The sequence below is a fragment of the Danio rerio genome, chromosome 2 (assembly GCF_052040795.2).
Source record: "Danio rerio strain M-AB ecotype USA chromosome 2, GRCz13ab, whole genome shotgun sequence".
In the NCBI taxonomy this organism is placed as follows: domain Eukaryota; kingdom Metazoa; phylum Chordata; class Actinopteri; order Cypriniformes; family Danionidae; genus Danio; species Danio rerio.
This window is the reverse complement of record NC_141022.1, coordinates 46635912-46655531: the sequence shown is the minus strand read 5'-3', so window position 1 is coordinate 46655531 and position 19620 is coordinate 46635912. Positions and strand designations below refer to the sequence as shown.

Here is a 19620-nt window from a genome sequence, read left to right as displayed (position 1 = left end):
ACTCCGCTGAACGGAACTACGATGTGGGAAACCGAGAACTCCTCGCCATGAAAGCTGCGCTAGAGGAGTGGAGACACTGGCTTGAGGGCGCAAAACACCCTTTCATCGTCATCACGGATCACAAGAACCTAGAATACATCCGGTCTTGTAAACGTCTGAATCCTAGACAGGCAAGATGGGCGCTGTTTTTCACCCGATTTGACTTCCAAGTCACCTATATCCCTGGTTCGAAAAACATCAAAGCAGATGCTCTGTCCCGCCTCTCAGACGATGAGACCTCTGAAATCCCTGACGAGCCCATAATCAAAAGTCCTCTAATTGTCGCTCCCATCCAGTGGGATATAGATCAGGAGATCCTCCAAGCCGCCGAAAATAATCCTTCTCAGCAGCCCTGTCCGGAGAATAAAATCTTTGTTCCCCCGTCACTTCGAGAAAGACTCATCTCCGAGGTACATGACCACCCCAGTTCCGGTCACCCAGGCAGCACAGCCACTGTGCAAATGATTCAATCCCGCTACTGGTGGTCATCCATACACAAGGATGTAATCAACTTCATTAACAAATGCTCACCCTGTCAGATGTCCAAACACTCCCGTCACCGTCCAGCTGGATTACTCCAACCCCTGGAGGTGCCACATCGTCCTTGGTCACACATCGCTATAGATTTCATCACCGATTTACCCATATCTCAGGGCAAAACCACCATCCTCACAGTAGTGGACCGATTTTCGAAATCCTGCCGCCTTATTCCCATTTCCAAACTGCCCACAGCCATGGAAACGGCTGAGTTACTCTGCGAGTGTGTGTTTCGGTACTATGGTCTCCCCGAAGACATCGTATCGGATAGAGGTCCCCAGTTTACATCCCGACTCTGGTCAGCATTCTTCAAAAATCTCCAAATCAACGTTAGCCTAACATCCGGCTATCATCCCCAATCCAACAGGCAGACAGAGCGCTTGAACCAAGAGATCGGTCGATTCCTCCGCACGTATTGTCACTCGACCCAGAACGAATGGGCCAAATTTTTGATGTGGGCAGAATATGCTCAGAACTCCCTCAGAAAGGCATCTACTGGATTAACCCCATTTCAATGCGTGCTGGGCTTCCAACCTCCGCTCTTTCCCTGGTCCGGCGAGACCTCTGAACTCCCTGCGGTGGATACCTGGTTTAAAAACTGCGAAGAGGTCTGGAACGCAGCTCATACTCACCTCTCTCACGCCATAAGGCGTTTCAAGGAACAAGCCGATCGACACCGACGTCCTGGTCCCATGTATTCCCCAGGACAATGGGTATGGCTTTCCACCCGCGACTTACGCCTCAAGCTGCCCTGCAAGAAACTCAGTCCCAGGTACGTGGGTCCTTTCCAGATAGAAAGACAAATATCTCCTGTTTCGTTCAGACTGACACTCCCTAATCATTTTCGTATTTCCCCAACTTTCCATGTCTCTCTGCTCAAGCCTGCTGCTGGTCCAGCCGAGACGGATAGGGAGGTGGCAGCCGGTGAACAGGGTCCCCCGCCTCTCATGATCGATGGCGAAGAGGCTTACCAGATCCACGAGATCCTGAGATCCAGACGCCGGGGCGGTCAACTCCAATATCTCGTTGATTGGGAGGGGTACGGTCCGGAGGAGAGATCTTGGATTAACCGCAAGGACATCCTCGACACCACACTACTGGAAGAGTTCCACTCACAACATCCGGAGATGCCGGCCCCTCGCCCCCGTGGAAGACCCCGGCGTCGAGAATTGCCTCACTTCAGGAGCCGTTCGTTGGGGGGGGGGGCTCTGTCACCGACTCGGTCCCAGTCATTCCCCTCGCTGACCAGCAGAGGTCACCATCTCCGGACTTCTAACCATTACGTCATCCTTCTCACTCAGATCCCAGCACACCTGTTCTCCATCTCACTAATGACCCACGTACCACATATAAGCAGCTCACACACACACTTCATTGCGAAGTCTTGTTTAGCCCCGGCCAGCATTTCTGAGCGTTCTATCCTGCCTGATCTCCCGTTTACCACTTCAGCCCGTTCCTCGACTCTGCTCTGTCTTCTGCCTGCCCTTGACCTAAAGCCTGATTACACGGACTCTGATTCTCGCTGCCTGCCCCTGACTAAAGCCTGTATTACGGACTCTGAACCACGCTGCCTGCCCTTGACTCAAGCTTGGTAATCACTCTGCCTCTGTTATCTGCTAATCATCATTGAGTTGTATGTTGTATGTTCGCACAACCGTGCGAGGTGTTGATGTTTAAGTGTGACTTAATAAATACTGCAAAATGGATCCCTCCGTGTCAGTCTCCCCGTTACAAGTACTGTTGTTAACACTTTAGAATTATTCATTTACAAATTCATATAAAATTTTAATATACTAACTATATACATGTACACTACAGATCAAAAGGTTAGGGTCAGTAGGATTTTTAAATCTCATCAAGGCTGCATTTATTTCATCAAAATTACAAATTGTAAAAATGTCATTGTTAAATGTGATTGCACTATAAAATAACTGTTCAAATATAGTTTATAATTTAATTATTTATTCCAGTGATTTATAAGATGAATTTTCAGCTTCATTACAGAATCACATGATCTTTCAGAATTTACTCTTATATTAATTATTATTATCAATATTTATATTGTTAATGTAACAGTAATAGCAGCAATAATTACTGGATTAATCATTTCATTTGAAACTACATACAATAAGAAAGAAGTTATTTAAAATTTTAATAAATATTTAGCAACTTAATAGTTTTTTTTACATTTATTAATTGACACTTTGATGAACAATAATTTTCTTAAAAAAAACATGAAAAAAAAACTGATCACAAACTATTGAATGGTAGTGAATATAATATAGAGTATAATAATATATATGTAATATACTATACTATTACTACATTATATACTATATGATATAATGACCACATATATTCTCCATTTTTTACAGTACATTACTGAACAATTTTTTATAAACATATTATTTTAAATTTAATTTTCTACAAACAAACTGATAAAGACAATTCTATGATGTGTATATTTATTTACAATAACATCAAATATTAATTTATTACAAATTGCATAGACTTTGATGTGAATTGACTATTCTAATTTTGTGTGTTTTGGTTGAAGTTTGAGGTAAGGTAGCAAAAAAGATAGGTTTTCTACTTTTGTTTTGCGTACTGAGTAAAGGCTGGAAGAGTCAAACTACTCCAGCACTGAGCAGAACAGAAATTTGCCTGATTTCAGACCTGTTGAAGCAGATGTGATTAACAGATACAGCATGTTTGAAGATATTTGTCTATATAAACACTGTGATAAGACTGACGTGAGTGTGTGTATGAGTGTGTGTGTGTGTGTGAGTGTTATGGTGTTAAATGGACACAGTATCCTTTTGTTTGTGCTGAAATGCTTTTGCGTCATCATGATCTAAAAATACATCAAACTCAACAACTTTTTTTCTCTTCTCTTCTCTTCTCTTCTCTTCTCTTCTCTTCTCTTCTCTTCTCTTCTCTTCTCTTCTCTTCTCTTCTCTTCTGAGCTTAAATAAATAAATATGCAACTGCACTATTTTTTTAAGCAATGAATATAAGCTTGTATGTTAATATAAAATGAGTCCTGTTTCTCTCTCTCTTTCACACACACACACACACACACACACACACACATACATTCTCCAGAGACAGTGTGTTATTTCCCTGTGAGGCTGCTGTGATGTCATAGTGATGTCAATGCCCTTAATAGTAATCTGACTGAGCGAGAGAGAGAGGGAGGGAGGGAGGGAGAAAGAGAGATAGGGAAGGAGAGAGAGGGTTAAAGGGAAACAGTAAGTGTCACAACTCTAACAGAGAGTCAGTAGGAGCGCGTGAGAGAGAAACTCAGCCAGCGAAGAGCTGAAGGGAAGACAGAGCTTTAATAGGAAATCAAGAGGAAACACTATCCCAACTGGATTACTACAGTATAGAGATGGCAGTGACCGGGGAAGAAACCGAGTCAGGTCTGAGACACTGCCTGTGTGTGTGTGTGTGTGTGTGTGTGTGTGGCTGTAGAGCCTGTATATTGTGTGGAGTTTTGTGTTTTGATGTTTGATGAGCTAGAAACTGCTGAAAATGTTATTTTATAATGTTTATTGAGTAAATATGTGTTATTGACTTTGCATTTTGCTAGTCAAATTGTAATTTCAGATAATAGCAATAATAATAATAATAATAATAATTAAAAAACAAATACATACAGATAATAAAGATAATAATGATAATAATAAGTAATTAGTCTAATAATTAAGTATAGTATTTATTATTGTAGGTGGTCAAATAATAATTGTGCAGGGCCGTTTGTTTGTTTGTTTGTTTGTTTGTTTGTTTGTTTGTTTGTTTGTTTGTTTATGGTTAAGTATAAGCTTTTAGACTGCAAAAATTGTAAACAAGGTCAAAAAATTATTTATTAGAAGTATGATGATGGCAATAATAATATTTGTCAAAATAATTAAATGTTTTTAAAAATTATTATTAATTATTATTAATTATTTAATTATTATATATTATAGCTTCATGAAGACAGTTAATATCGATTCACGTAGTAATACCAATCATAATAACAACATTATTGCATCTTTTATAATTAATTAATTAATTTAAAATAAATAAATTATCCGTTAAAAATATGGTATAATCCTAAATGTAGTATTTATTATTAAAATTATTATTTATTTATTAAAGTAAAATAATACAATTATAATGAAATACTTATTTAAGTACAAGCAAAAACGATTTTGCTGCTTGTTAACTACGTAGTTAAAATGAGCTGAATCAACACAATTCTTAATTGTTTTACGTTCAAGCCACTTAAAAAAGTTCAATTGTGTTGGGACTACTTGAAGGAATTGTGTGGAACCCAGCATATTTGTTTACAGTCTATATGCTTATATAACTTAACACTCTTTTAAGTATTGTTGTGATTAATATAATAATAATCAGTATAATAATAAATGTGTTATTAATAGTGATAAGATAGTGAATACCACAATTAGTAAACACTATTAAACATCTGAAAGAAGTAAAAGTTTGCATACACTCTTTAAAAATCAACAAACACATTTACATGCACTCAAAAACATGTTTGTGTTTGTTCAAACTATTTTAAATAAGCTGAATAAACAATTTTGAAAGTTTTTTTGGGGGACAACTTAATTGTTTTATGTTCAATCAAAGTAAATGTGCACACAAACAATTAAGTTAATCGCTTTGTGTTTGGACAACATGAAGGAATTGTGTGCAACCCAGCATTTTTGTTTACTGTCTATAGGCTTAAACAACATATCAACCTGCTTATAATTGTTTTTGTTATTAATATAATAATAAACAGTAGTAATAATAAATAAATAAGGGTTATTAATAGTGATAATATAGTGAATAACACAATTAGTAAACACTATCAAGCATCTGAAAGAAGTAAAAGTTTGTAAACACTCAACAAACACATTTACATGCACTCAAAAACATGATGTTTGCTGTTTGTTGAAACTGCTTATTTAAAATTAGCTAAATCAATACAATTCGTGAAGTTTTTTTGGGGGGACAACTTCATTGTTTTATTTTAAATCCACCTAAATTTGCATAAAAACAACTAAATTAAATTGTGTTGGGACAACATGAAGGAATTGTGTGGAACCCAGCATTTTTGTTTACAGTCTATAGGCTTATATAACATAAACACTCTTACAAGCATTGTTTTTAATAATATACTAATAAACAGCATAATAATAAGTAAATAACTGTTATTAATCGTGATAATATAGTGAATATCACAATTAGTAAACTTTATCAAACATCTGAAAGAAGTAAATGTTTGTAAACACTCTTTGAAACTCAACAAACACATTTACATGCACTCAAAAACATGATGTTTGCTGTTTGTTCAAACTGCTTTTTTAAATTGAGCTGAAACAACATGATTCTTGAAGGGTTTGTTTGGACAACTTAATTGTTTTTTGTCCAATCCACTTAAATTTGTAAAAACAAATAAGCTAACTTAATTATTTCATGTTGTGTCAACACAAATATTTTTTAAAATATTTATTATTTATTAAAATATTTATTATTTTTTATTGTGTGGAAAGCAGCTTTTTTGTTTTTCTTTCTCGCTGTTTCCATTCATGCGGTTTTGAAATTTGTTACTCAGTCAAAAAAAAAAGCTCATTGACATGTTTCTGTTTCACGAAAATCAGCCTGCGGAATCAGCCCGTGTATTGACACACACACACACACACACACACACACACACATGAATCATTGAGAAAGAGAGCGAGACAAAAGCAGAGGGAGAATGAAGGGGGAGGAGGATCTTTTCTGTTTGACGTCAGTCTGTTTCCTGGAAGAGAGAGAGAGAGGGAGAGACGGGGAATCAGGGGGGGGTTTGGGCAACGACGCACACACTGACGTCAGCATTTTGTCACATTGTCTGATAGCAAACGCACACACACACACACACACACACACACACACACAACGTTGATTTTGCTGTGTTAAATCTGTCTGTGCTGTTCCTCTGACCTTGTGTAGCATTTGTTAGCATTTTGTTTGTGTAATATTGAGTATGTTTTTAATGCTGTTTGGGTAGATGTGAAGTTTTATTTTTTTATGTAACTCCTCATTGTTGTCCTTTTGGATTTATTACATAAGCTGAGGAGTTCAGTTTGACCTAGGCAGAGTTGTTTGGTTGGAGCCATTGTTCTGTGGCTTTTTATTGGTCAGATGAATTGGATCATTTTCAGGAAGTGTTCAAATCAGTTGCAGAAAATAATAGTTATTATTGCATTCTGTTTCTCAACTTCATTTATTTGCACAATTAGCTTTTTATGTTGGAAATAAGAAAATAAAAAGTAAAATAAGTTCATTTATTCTTAATTAAAATTATGTCAAATTAAAAGTAAAATTACAATAAAATAAATACTTCTGTTTTATTTTATCACAGAATATTATTGTTGTTGTTGTTGTTATTTTTAATAACAAAAGCAATATATACAGTAATATATTATATGAATACAATTAAGTATCTAATTATATGATTATAGTTATGTATTATACACTTCTTAAACATTTACCACAATTATGCACATTTATTTATTTCTGAGTCTTAGATCAAGTATATACAAGACTAAAAAATTATATATATATATATATATATATATATATATATATATATATATATACACACACACACACACACACACACACATATATATATATATAATTTAAATATAAGCATATAATTAAACACATAAATGTGTTCATATAATATATTATTGTATATGTTATTCTTATTATTATAATTAATAATAATAGTAAAAACAGTCATTATTATAAAAAAATCTGCGATAAAACATGAATATTTATTTTATTGAGACTTTTACATAATTTTAGTTTAAATTTTATAATTTCAGACAGACAGACAGACAGACAGACAGACTGACAGACAGACAGACAGACAGACAGACAGACAGACAGATAGATAGATAGATAGATAGATAGATAGATAGATAGATAGATAGATAGATAGATAGATAGATATGTGTTTCGACTAAGCCGAAAAAAAAATGAATGAATGAAATTGATTGTTTTATTATTCACATTATGTGAGATAATAAATGATAAACATTATTGTTATGTATACAATGCATATGAGTTTTAGATAGATTAAACCATACAAAATTTTAAAGCCATTATTTATTTATAATCTTTAACAACATTCCCACAGATGTCAACATAAATTAGCCATGGATAATCATTTACAGTTATAATTAGTTTTATTTCCCAATCTTCATTTATCAACATTATTCTTCTTAGTTTCTACACAAGTCATAAAAGTAGAAATCAATAATATCCACGATTAATATGCTGTAAAGTTCATATCAACATCCGCATGACATCGCCTGACTATACGTGTACCCAATCAAATGTAAAAAATGTGAACACCTTTTTATCTGTCAATTTATCATGTGTGTTTGTGTGTGTGTGTGTTTGCCTGTGTGTTTGTGCATGCAGCTGCCACAGGAGACATGCCAGCATATCAGATCCGCTCGCCGTCGTCAGGGCTGCCTCCAGGTGTTGTCATGGCATCGTCACCAGGGGCGATGCACAGCCCGCAACCCAACGCAGAGGAGGCCACGCGCAAGAGAGAAGTCCGTCTGATGAAGAACAGGTAAAACACACCTGAGCCTCAGTCATTCAGTCATGCACCAGTCTCCATTTATCATCACTGACTTTGTACAAGCCAATAGGTCCAAGTAAATAATGTAAAAAACATAATCACGCAACTTTTGGTTTGTGAAATTATGGTACAAAAGAACAGATCTGTACAATAATATACATAAATATCATGAATAAAACATTGTATTCACATTCTGCTTTAGGTTGAACTTTAAAAAATGCAGAAATTACAACATTTATTTATGTAAACCAAACAACTGTGCTTATATTTAATGTTAAACAGAGAAAGTAATACACTACTAGCTAAACTTTTCTGAAGACAGTGTGAATGTTACTCTGTGTGTAGTTCCAAATCCACAGCCAGATGTACCGTCAAGGTTTTCTGTGTATGAGGGAGAATATGCATTCTGCAGTTATTAAGGCAGGAATAGTTGCTATGGCTGTTTAAATAATAGTATATAATATAGTACTGTTTTTATTTTGTCATGTGAAAAAGGTTCTCTCCATCTTGTTTTCCACACATGCTCACGTCATCAACATATATAGCATAGTGATTAGCAAAGGCACAGGTTGATGTGGGAAATACAAGAATATCAGAAATTCAGGCTGTGAATAAAATATATGTGAGAAAAAATCTGAGGTGTAATTAGGCAAGTTTTATTTTTGTGAGAATTATATTATGCCTTACTGTTTGTTTGATGGACAGTTTGGACATTAACTACCAGCAAAAAAGCAGAGATGGAAAAATACAGTGATCAAAGCACACTTCTTGCTTAGACTCATCATCTTCTACAGGCTCCTTTGAAAAAGAAATTCAGTTAGAAGACATGCGGTTGAAGTCAGAATTATTAGCTCTCCTGAATTATTAGCCACCCTGTATATTTTTCCCCCAATTTCTGTTTTCAACTGAAAAAAATTTCAACACATTTCGAAACATTACAGTTTTAATAACTCATTTCTAATAATTGATTTATATTATCTTTGTCATGATGACAGTAAATAATATTTGACTAAATATGTTTAATATGTACTAGCATTCAGCTTAAAGTGCTTTTTAAAGGCTTAACTGGGTTAATTAGGCAAGTTAGGGTAATTAGGCAAGTCATTTTATAACAGTGGTTTGTTCTTTAGACAATCGAAAAAATATGTTGCTTAAAGGGGCTCATAATATTGACCTTAAATTGGTTTTACAAAATTAAAAAACTGCTTTTATTCTAAACGAAATAAAACAAAAAAGACTTTCTCTAAAAGACAAAATATTATAGAAAATACTGTGAAAATTGAAAACACCAATGTTAAAAACCTTGGAAAATATTTTAAAAATAAAACAAAAAAATTATTCAACAGATGCACAAGTTTAATCCATGTATGCCATATTAAGTAAAGTGTTTTTCTAGCTTTAGTTTGCTGTTTTTATATATGCAATGAACAAATCCTGCTATTTTTATTCAGATTTTATGAAATGTATAAAGCTACAAGCGAATTTAACCGCTCAAACATAAAAGTCTTATCCATACAATCTTTTAAATGAATGTTGAAAACATCATTCAATTTTGCAAGGATGAAGTAACCCAAGGTACATATTTGAAGAGTTCAGATGCAAATGTCTCTAAGCGTCATCTGAAAATCACTTTTAAAGGGCCATGAAACCCCCTCGTTTCAGCAGGGTGTTTTCACACCTCTACTTTGGAAAAAGTCAGAAAAGTGGGCGTGTCCAGCTCTGTTTAGGGGGGAGTGTTGTAGGAACTAAAGTGGGAGGGTGTGGGAGTGTCTATTTGGGCACGCGTGAGTTTCAGAGTCAAAATACTCACACACAGGAGAAAGTGATGGTGTTTAACCTACATGGACATCTGTAGTCGAATTATTTGCCAAATTATTAAATGGTGGACTTTAACTGCAGTTTGGCTCTTTCATTCAGGGAATTCATTCATGCCCCTCGCGACACACAAGATATTTGATTCGAGGAGCTGCTCTAAGTGTGTATTTTTCATGCAATGTTTGATACCGCACGGCGAAGGAGAGAAAAAAACCCTCCGCATTTCCCGGAAACTTAGATGCACACGGCAGGTAGTGTCAGAAAGCCGTGCGTGTTATTCCGGTCACAAAATGCGGTAAAAACCCTACACGAGGTTAAAGTTTGGTTGTGGTGCTAACATGTTTACAGTTGGTGCAATAGTTTGTTCGATACGAACAAACGGAATAAACAAAGAGCACTGGTCGCTCACTTACCAAATCTGTAGAGACAGGACAATCACCAGCAACTAGAGGCGCGTCTTTATAAAGAGAAGACTACAAACGAATCCAGATCTCAGCGTTTGCAGATGAGAACAGCTCTCAGGTAAACAATAATCCTCCTTAGACACATAAGTTATTGTTGTCGCGCGTCGCGTACACTGTTAATCCACACGTGAGTCTGAGCTCTCACAGAGAGAAAATGAAAACGAAACTTAACTGCAGCAAACTATAAAAGCAACACTTCACGCTTGTTTTGCCAACACAACGTGGCGTCTCTGTCCTGAAAACACGGTGATAGTAATGAATATTAATGAAGTTGCACAATAGAGCGCGCTGAATGGTTTGAACCAAGCTTTACTCATGCATTAATGCAGCAGCCTGTAAGACGTAATAAGACTCACTCTGGCACAGACGCCCAGTCTGCACGCTGGAATACACGCTATTATGTCATGACCGTGACGCAGCTTCAAAAATTAGTTTCAAACCGGAAGTACGAATTTGCTTGAAATAACGCAAAAACAACCATTTTACACTTTTTAGAGAAATATAGGTGTCCTAATTAAATTTTAGCAGTGTGGGACACATATACGACTGTCAACAGCTCAAAAAATGTGTTTTGGTGTTTCGTGACCCTTTAAAAAGGAATTTTTTCTTCAGTCATTTTATTTTTACTGGCCTATTATGCAAAATCAATTTTTTAAATGGTTTAAACACAGTCTGAGAATATAACCAGCTTCGAACATAAAAAAATTTGTGTTTTATTTTTTATAATCACACTTCATAAAAAGTGCAGAAACACTTTGATTAACATTCTCCATTTGTTCATGTCATCAGAGAGGGAAAGCCCCACCCGTTAGTGACAGTCTCTCTCTCTCTCTTTAGCATAAGACATTAGTCTTGTTTTCGAATCTGCCACTATGCTGACACAGACTGCATCCAAAACCGCATACTTCCATACTATATAGTACGCTAATATCAGTATGCAAGCCGAGTAGTATGTCCGAATTTATAGAATTTTAAAAACAGTATGCGAGAAGTACCTGGATGACCTACTACTTCCGGCGAGATTCTGAAGTGCGCATCCCATGCTTGCTGCACTATCCCATGATGCCCCGCGAGAGAGTAGTAGGCGGTTTCGGACGCAGCCATTGGCATTTGTAGCTCTGCCCTCTTTTTAAAAGAACACAATCTTATTTGAATTTAAAGTGACAGTCACCAAAACTACACAATTAGGATCAAAGCCTAAGAGAGGCAGTGTCAAATAATTATTTTGAAAACATCAATTGTATTAAACATTATTTGTAGGGTATTTTGAGTTGAAACTTCACTTGCACACTTTAGGGACATCAGAGACTTATTTTACATCTTGTAGGGTCATATTATGTCCCCTCTAAATTTGCTTGGAGCATTATATGTTTCAGAAAGTCTAAAATAAAACATGCAGGATATGTTCATTTCAGGCGGTTCATTCCCCTGTGGTAAGCCTTGATTAATAAAGGGACTAAGCCGAAAAGAAAATGAATGAATGTTAATTTTATTTAAGAACCCTTCTTTTATTAAATGTGCAGATTATCTTGATTTGTCATGGGTGTCTGTGCAGTATTTTAGTCTGCATCTATGCTCATCCTCCAGTAGACACCAGTTTGTGTTTTTATAGCCAGCAATATACAATATATAGTATAGACAGCAATATGCATCTCTATGTTTGTGCTAATTTCTGTTTCTCCTTTTTTCTTTTCGTATAGGGAGGCAGCGCGCGAGTGTCGCAGAAAAAAGAAAGAATACGTGAAGTGTTTGGAGAATCGGGTTGCCGTGCTGGAAAACCAGAACAAGACTCTCATAGAGGAGCTGAAAGCCCTTAAAGACATCTACTGCCACAAGCCTGAATAACCCTCACAAACACTGCTCAAGGACTGTGTGATTCACACAATACCCGTCTCCTCACTTCTACTGCTGCACCGCCTGGATTTTATCGCTTCGTTCGTTCGTTTGTTTGGCCAAATGTTTTTATAAGAAGATGCAAACGTTGCTTTGAGGATGCAGAGGTCTACTGCTACCTGCAATGTATCCTCACACACACAGAAATATGCATTTTAGGTTCATGTGTTCACAAAAGCGTTTCTCGCCAGCTAAAAATGCTCAGATTTGAGTGCTTGAATATGATTATAATATGAATATTAATTTTTACAATTTTTGACCGATACTGCAGCCAGCCACCAGAGGGTGCTTAAAATGATTTGATTTAACACTTAAATTTAACCCAGGCTCATTCTGATTACGTACCCCTATACACATTTCTGGAGAGCACAAAATACATCCCAGGAGCTACGTTTTTTTATAGTTTTTGCTTTCGCAAATTCACCAGAGGGCGCTGTGTACACTTTTTCAGATCTCAAATTTGCCTTTCGCACCTGCTGTCCTCAAGTAAATCCACCAGAGGTCGCTGTCAACTGATTGACCAACCGACTGATAACCCCACCCGCCCCCTTCACTAAAACCCACCGATAGTGTTTTAAAAAGCATCGATTGATCCACCTACTTCCCAAACCCAACCGAGAGTGTTTTCAAAAGCAATCCAGAAAAAGAAAAGCTCTTTCAGCCTGATTTTTACCACGTTTTCAGATTTTACCACATTCCCACCCTGTTATTTACTTGTTTATTTTATTTTTTGGATTTTGTTTTTGTCTTACCTGCTTTCTAAAACTGTCCTTCATCAGACTCGAACCCCATTGTTGCGGTCAACTCTGCTCTGTCTCAAGTCCGCCGACGTACATGTCAAGCTACCGTACAAAGTTACCGGTAAGCGAGAAAAGGATCAGCGTCATACCACTCCATAGCGTTCGTTTTAAAGACAAAATGCTGCCATACGTACTTCTGGCTACATAATTCGCAGTCACCAGAAATGTATATAGGGCTACGGTTTCAGAATGAGCCTTGCTTAGATTGGGCAGATAAACATTGGCTGGATGAATATTTTTAACTCTCAATGACCAGAAAAAAAATGTAAATAAACAAAGAAAGAAATCAGAAATCAAGCATTTATTTTAAAACATATGCCAGCATTGGAGGTAATAACGATTTGGTGGACGTATTTACGTATTATCGGCGTATATTATTGCTGTTGTCTGTCTGGTTTGTTTTTGTTAACTGGAACTCTATTAGTATTTGTGAAAGCAAGTCTGTTTTTCTATTTTAAACTGAAATCAGGAAAGGATAAAGTTATAATGACATAACTGGCCATGTTAACAGTACACTGCATGCATAAGCAGCATATCATTTCTGGCGTTCACAGAATTTCCTAATAAATATGGGGGAAAATATTATGTCAGTCCATTTAAAGCAGCTTAAAATAATGTAATGATATGCTCATCGATTGTTTGATGCAACTTGTATTTACAATGACCGTTTCTATTTAGCTACACATTCTATTTTGAATATGAAATAATGAATCCTCGAGTGCATTCAGTTTGAATCTAGTTGTAAATATAATGATCTGTTTAATGTACACCCAGAAACCGCTATATGTTTTCTGTATTGAGCTGCAGCTTCAGGTCGTGCAGCTTATGTATGCAGTGTGAAAGACCTAATTATTAAAACACAATATTTTTGTATAGTTGAGATAATGTGTTTGGATTAGATGGATTGAACTGTTTTAAGTTTATTAGCAGTCATAAAAGCTGAATGTATTTGTGACCCATAGCTTCATGAATCGTAATGTAAATTCTTAAAAGGCTAGCATTGGTATTTTGTACACTGTATGCATTTTTATTCCTGGCATTTAAAACAAAATTGTGATTTATTTTGGACCCCATTGACTTTAAGTATAAGAAACAAAACTGGTTCTTTAAATACAGTGCTCAGCATATATAAGTACACTTCTCATAAACCCATCTTTTAAATTTATATTGTTAATACGAAGCTATAGAATTTTATATTTGTGCATGCCATGTACATTAGATTAGTCAGTACTGAAGTCAAATCTAAAGCGTATCTAACAAAATAACTTACGATAACAGTCTTAAAACTAGTACACCCAAATTTAAATGTTATAGAAAAATATTAAATACAAATTTTAAAAAGAGAAAAAATTGAGAGAAGTAATAATCAAGTGAAATGTTGTCGGTTGTTATTTTATTTTTGCAATATTTTACTCAAATTTAATTTCATTATCTTTCTAAATATGTTTGGTGGCTAAAATTTTATTTTAATAAATATATCTGTTTAATAAATCTATTTTGTTTAAATGCACCAAAATACATTGCCTTTATTCACTGAGAAATGGGGTGTACTCCATTATGCCGAGCACTATACATATATATATATATATATATATAATTCCTCAGGAAGAATGTTATAGATTTAAAATGACTTAAAGCTGATTAATTGATGACAGAATGTTAATTTTTTAGGAACTATCCCCTAAGAACTGCTTTAAATTACTATTATATCACACAGACGTCCCTAAATTCACTCAGCATGCTTTTAAAAATGTACAAGTGAAAAAAATGCAAGCATTAGCACATCTTTTTGAATCACTTCCTGTCAAAGTTCCACGATAAGGTGTAATATTTGATTTTAAACGCTTTTTACTATGCTATCTTAATATGCATACCGCATTACTTGTAAAGCAACCCATTATGCAACATTAGTGCAACCCAATAGGCTGAGCTTGGGGCAGAGTCATCAGTTAATATCAATTCATAAAACTAAATTAATGATAATAATAATAATACAAATCAATTAACTAATTTAGACTTTAGTGCATACATGCAGAACACAGGAAATATATACTAAATATAATATAGCACACAATACACAGTCCAAACCTGAAAATATGTGCAGAAATATTTAACATTTTAAATTTAGTTGCAATCAGAATCATTAGCCCCAGTTTGAATTTATGTTCAAATATTTCCCAAAAGATGATTACCAGAGCAAGGAAATTTTCACAGTATTTCTGATAATATTTTTTCTTCTGGAGAAAGTCTTATTTGTTTTATTTCGGCTAGAATAAAAGCAGTTTTAAATTTTTTTTTAAAAACATTCTAAGCTCAAGATTACAGTATTATCCCCTTTAAGCTATATTTTTTCGATATTCTACAGGACAAACCATCGTTATTCAATAACTTGCCTAATTACCCTAACCTTTCTAGTTAACCTAAGTAACCTAGTTAAGCCTTTAAATGTCACTTTAAGCTGTATAGAAGTGTCCTGAAAAATATCAAGTCAAATATTACTTACTGTCATCATGGCAAAGATCAAATAAATCAGTTTTTAGAAATGAGTTATTAAAACTATTATGTTTAGAAATGTGCTGAGCAAATCTTCTCTCCGGAGGGCTAATAGTTCAGGGGGGCTAATAATTCTGACTTCAACTGTATAATGTATGAATGGGAACATATTTATTCTGGAGGCCCTAGTAATATTTTGCCCCAAGTTTAAAATAAATAGTTTGCATAAAAACACCCACAATTATCAAAATATTAACATGAAAAAGACAAAAATGCATGAACTCGTTTAACAAACTAGCACTTCTTTGGCGTTCAGCAGGATGTTGTCAAATAGTGCAAGTTAAAATATTCAAACTACTTCTTAACCAATGACAAGTCATTATTTTCATAGCGCTAATGGCAGACAAAACACACTTCAGCTTCGTCTGTGCTCAGATTAATCGAATGTGATGAGCAGTACACCGTCACAAACACTGCTTTTGATTTAATGTTGTATATTATTTCAAATCACTGTTATGAATTTGTCTTTAATCGTTAATTATAATACAAGAAGTGAAGTTTTAAAGTAAACAAGCCATTTGTGAGTAAAACGAATGCAGGTTCCTGAACTCAGGTGGCATTATCTTTTAACTGGTGTGTGTGTGTGATGTGTGTATCTTTTGTTTCTCAAGACTATGTTAGTCAGCTTCATCTTCACATAGAGCCAGTGACTTTCGATGATGTATTATTCTGTGTAGTTTGGGCAGAGGATTGACTTGGTTTAATATTTAAATAGCTTCTGTTTTCGAGTAATCTTCATGATTGATGTTAATGTAACTGATTGTACGCCCAGCCCTTCTTTCACACTGTACAGAGCGCTGACATCTATTTTTAATAAAATATTTTTGTAAATGTGTTTGATGTAGTTTGAGGAGCTGTATTAATCGCATGTGTGTGCCTTCACTGTAAAAAGTTAATTAAATTAATTACTTAAGTCATTTTACTTCAGCTTACTCCATAGGTCTCAAACTCAATTCCTGGAGGGCCGCGGCTCTCGCAGTTTTACTCCAACCATAATTAAACACAGCTGATCCAAATAATCGAGGTGTTCAAAAGAGTAAAGCTGCGGTCATACTGGACTTTTCTCCTTATAGACTTCCATTCATACACATGCGAATGCATCAGACTGGGAACGCATGCTCATCAACAAGTTTTGCCGTTCGCTGTGTTGGAAAGTTCAAGCTCGGTGAACTCTGACCAGCGAAATTGCATCATGTGATTGCGTGAGACCGATCAAAGATCAAGACATGACTTCTCTGGTTGAAATTTTAAATATAGCGCAATAGCTAGCTTTTTAAAAATGTCTTATTATCGTTCAATCCTGCTCCTTTTTGCAGTGCTGTACGATAGAATTTCGCAAGCACAAACTAATGTGACCGTGGCATTGTGAACACCTTGATTAGTTGGATCGGCTGTGTTTGAGCAAGGTTGGAGCAAAACTGCGGCCCTCCAGGAATTAAGTTTGAGACATATGGCTTACTCCCTTATTTATCAGCGGTCAACACAAATGAATGAACTGCCAATTATTCTGGCATATGTTTTACGCAAGGCGTGGCAGTGGTGCAGTAGGTAGTGCTGTCACCTCACAGCAAGAAGGTCACTGGGTCGCTGGTTCGAACCTCGGCTCAGTTGGTGTTTCTGTGTGGAGTTTGCATGTTCTCCCTGCCTTCGCGTGGGTTTCCTCCGGGTTTCCCCCACAGTCCAAAGACATGCAGTACCGGTGAATTGGGTAGGCTAAATTGTCCGTAGTTTGTGTGTGAATGTAAGTGTGGATGTTTCCCAGAGATGGGTTGCGGCTGGAAGGGCATCCACTGCATAAAAACTTGCTGAATAAGTTGGCGGTTCATTCCACTGTGGCGACCCCGGATTTATAAAGGGACTAAGCTGACAAGAAAATGAATGAATGAATGAATGTTTTATGCAGCGAATGCCCTTCTAGCCAAAACCCAGTATTGGGAAAGCAATTAATTACATTACTTTTTTTTAAGTTAGCAAAATCAATGCCTTAGAAGCAACAAGTTGACTAATTCATATTGTAACTTGGAATTAAGCTAATTTGACAACTTCATTTTTATAATTATGCACATATACTTCATTTGAAGGCAATGGGTTTACTTACTATTTTAACGTTGAGTCAACTTATCTCTTTAAACTACTCTAAAGTTGTACCCAAAAATGAGTTAACCTGACAAAATTTTCTTTTTAGCTTAGTCGCTTTAGTAGTCTCGGGTCGCCACAGCGGAATGAACCGCCAACTTATCCAGCATATGTTTTACACATTTGTTTTACACATTACACATTTTGCCCTTCCAGCTGCAACTCATCACTGGGAAACACCCACACACACTCATTCACACACATACACTACGGACAATTTAGCTCACCCAACTCACAGCGTATTTCTTTGGATGGTCAAAATTCTGTGGAAAAAAAGTATATATTATTGTTTTAGCTGCGTCTCAAATGGCACACTATGCACTCATGCACTATGTACCTATGCACTTACACACTCAACAGGATAGTATATGCATGTAGTGTCGTCCCAAATGGCACACTGTTTTTTTACTAAGCGATAATTCAAACTGTAAATGCCCAAACTATCTAATAATACCTGCCGTGAGTATAACTGCATTCACCATCGGGAGGCGCTATAATCACTCTCTTAGGAGAATTTTGCTTTTACCAACTAAAACAGGTAAAGTTATTCAACATGTGCGCCTGATAGCTCCGCCCCCTACCGCTGCCTGAGCAAAACTGCGGTCGTGGAGTGCGTGAAGTGTCCATCATTACACACTTCATTTTAGCGGCTGAATGAGTGCATTATCCGGGTAATTAAAGTGCGCTTATTATTTTTAGAGTTTTCAGTGTGAACGCACTATTTACACTATTTTACTACAAAATGGCGTAGAATAGTGCATAAGTATGTGATTTGGGACGCAGCTGTTGTTTTGTCAAAGATTTCTTTATCAGCATAATTATTTTTAAAAGTGGGTAAAAAGCTAGCTCTCTGCAACTCTCTCATGGTCGCCCACTGAAGCTAGCAGGGTTGTGCCTGGTCAGTACCTGGATGGAACACCACATGGGAAATTTAGGTTGCTCCCGGAGATGGTGTAAATGAGACCAGCAGGGGGTGCTTAACCTGCAGTCTGTGTGGGTCTTAATGCCCAAGTATAGTGAAGAGGAGTCTATACTGCTCAGTGAGTGTCATCTTTCGGATGAAACAAACTGAGGTCCCGACTCTCTGTGGTCATTAAAAATCCCAGGATGTCCTTCAAAAAAGAGCAGGGGTTTAAGCCTGGCATCCTGGCCAAATTTGCCCAATGGCTTCTGTCTGTCATGGCCTCCTAACCATCCCTATATCATAATTGGCTTCTTCACTCCTCTCCACCAATCAGCTGGTGTGTGTTCTGGGTCAATATGTCCTCACGTCATCCAGGTTGATGCTGCTCACTGGTGGTGGATGAGGAGATCCTGCCCCAAAATGTGTAAAGTGCTTTGAGTGTCCAAAAATGCGCTACATAAATGAATGGAATTTTTATTATTATTATTATTAAAAATTCAATCATGTTAAGAATTTGTACTTTTTAAAACAGTCTGATTTTGTTTTAAATAAAACTTGAATGTTTTCCATACTAAAGTTTATGCTGTTTATTATTATAATAACAGTCTCATGATAATATTAATGGTTGGAACCATTTTTTAAAGCAGTAAAATTGGTGAGGTTTCACAATAAAAAAAACTAATTTCTCTGTTACATAAAAACTAATTTTGAAATTAATCATTCATTCATTTTCTTTTCAGCTTAGTCCCTTTATTTATCTGGGGTTGCCACAGCGGAATGAACCCCAACTTACCCAGCATATATTTTACGCGGTGAATGCCATTCCAGCCGCAACCCATCACTGGG

At 36.1% G+C, this 19620-nt stretch overlaps 1 protein-coding gene across 7 annotated transcripts in view; it reads left to right on the top strand.

The window, feature by feature from the left end:
- crema (cAMP responsive element modulator a) overlaps nucleotides 1-16569 on the top strand; it is a 41173-nt gene extending 24604 nt beyond the window's left edge. For 6 of the 7 annotated variants that reach the window (XM_087241272.1, XM_087241269.1, XM_087241273.1 and 3 more), the window contains 2 exons: nucleotides 8044-8200; nucleotides 12189-16569. In XM_087241272.1, the coding sequence (XP_087097398.1) occupies nucleotides 8044-8200; nucleotides 12189-12333 (302 nt within the window). In that variant the 3' untranslated portion in view covers nucleotides 12334-16569. Of the gene's footprint in view, nucleotides 1-3844; nucleotides 3999-8043; nucleotides 8201-12188 lie in introns of those variants that run through there. The other variant, XM_087241275.1, reaches the window with a different exon arrangement.
- The last annotated feature ends 3051 nt before the right edge of the window (nucleotides 16570-19620 follow it).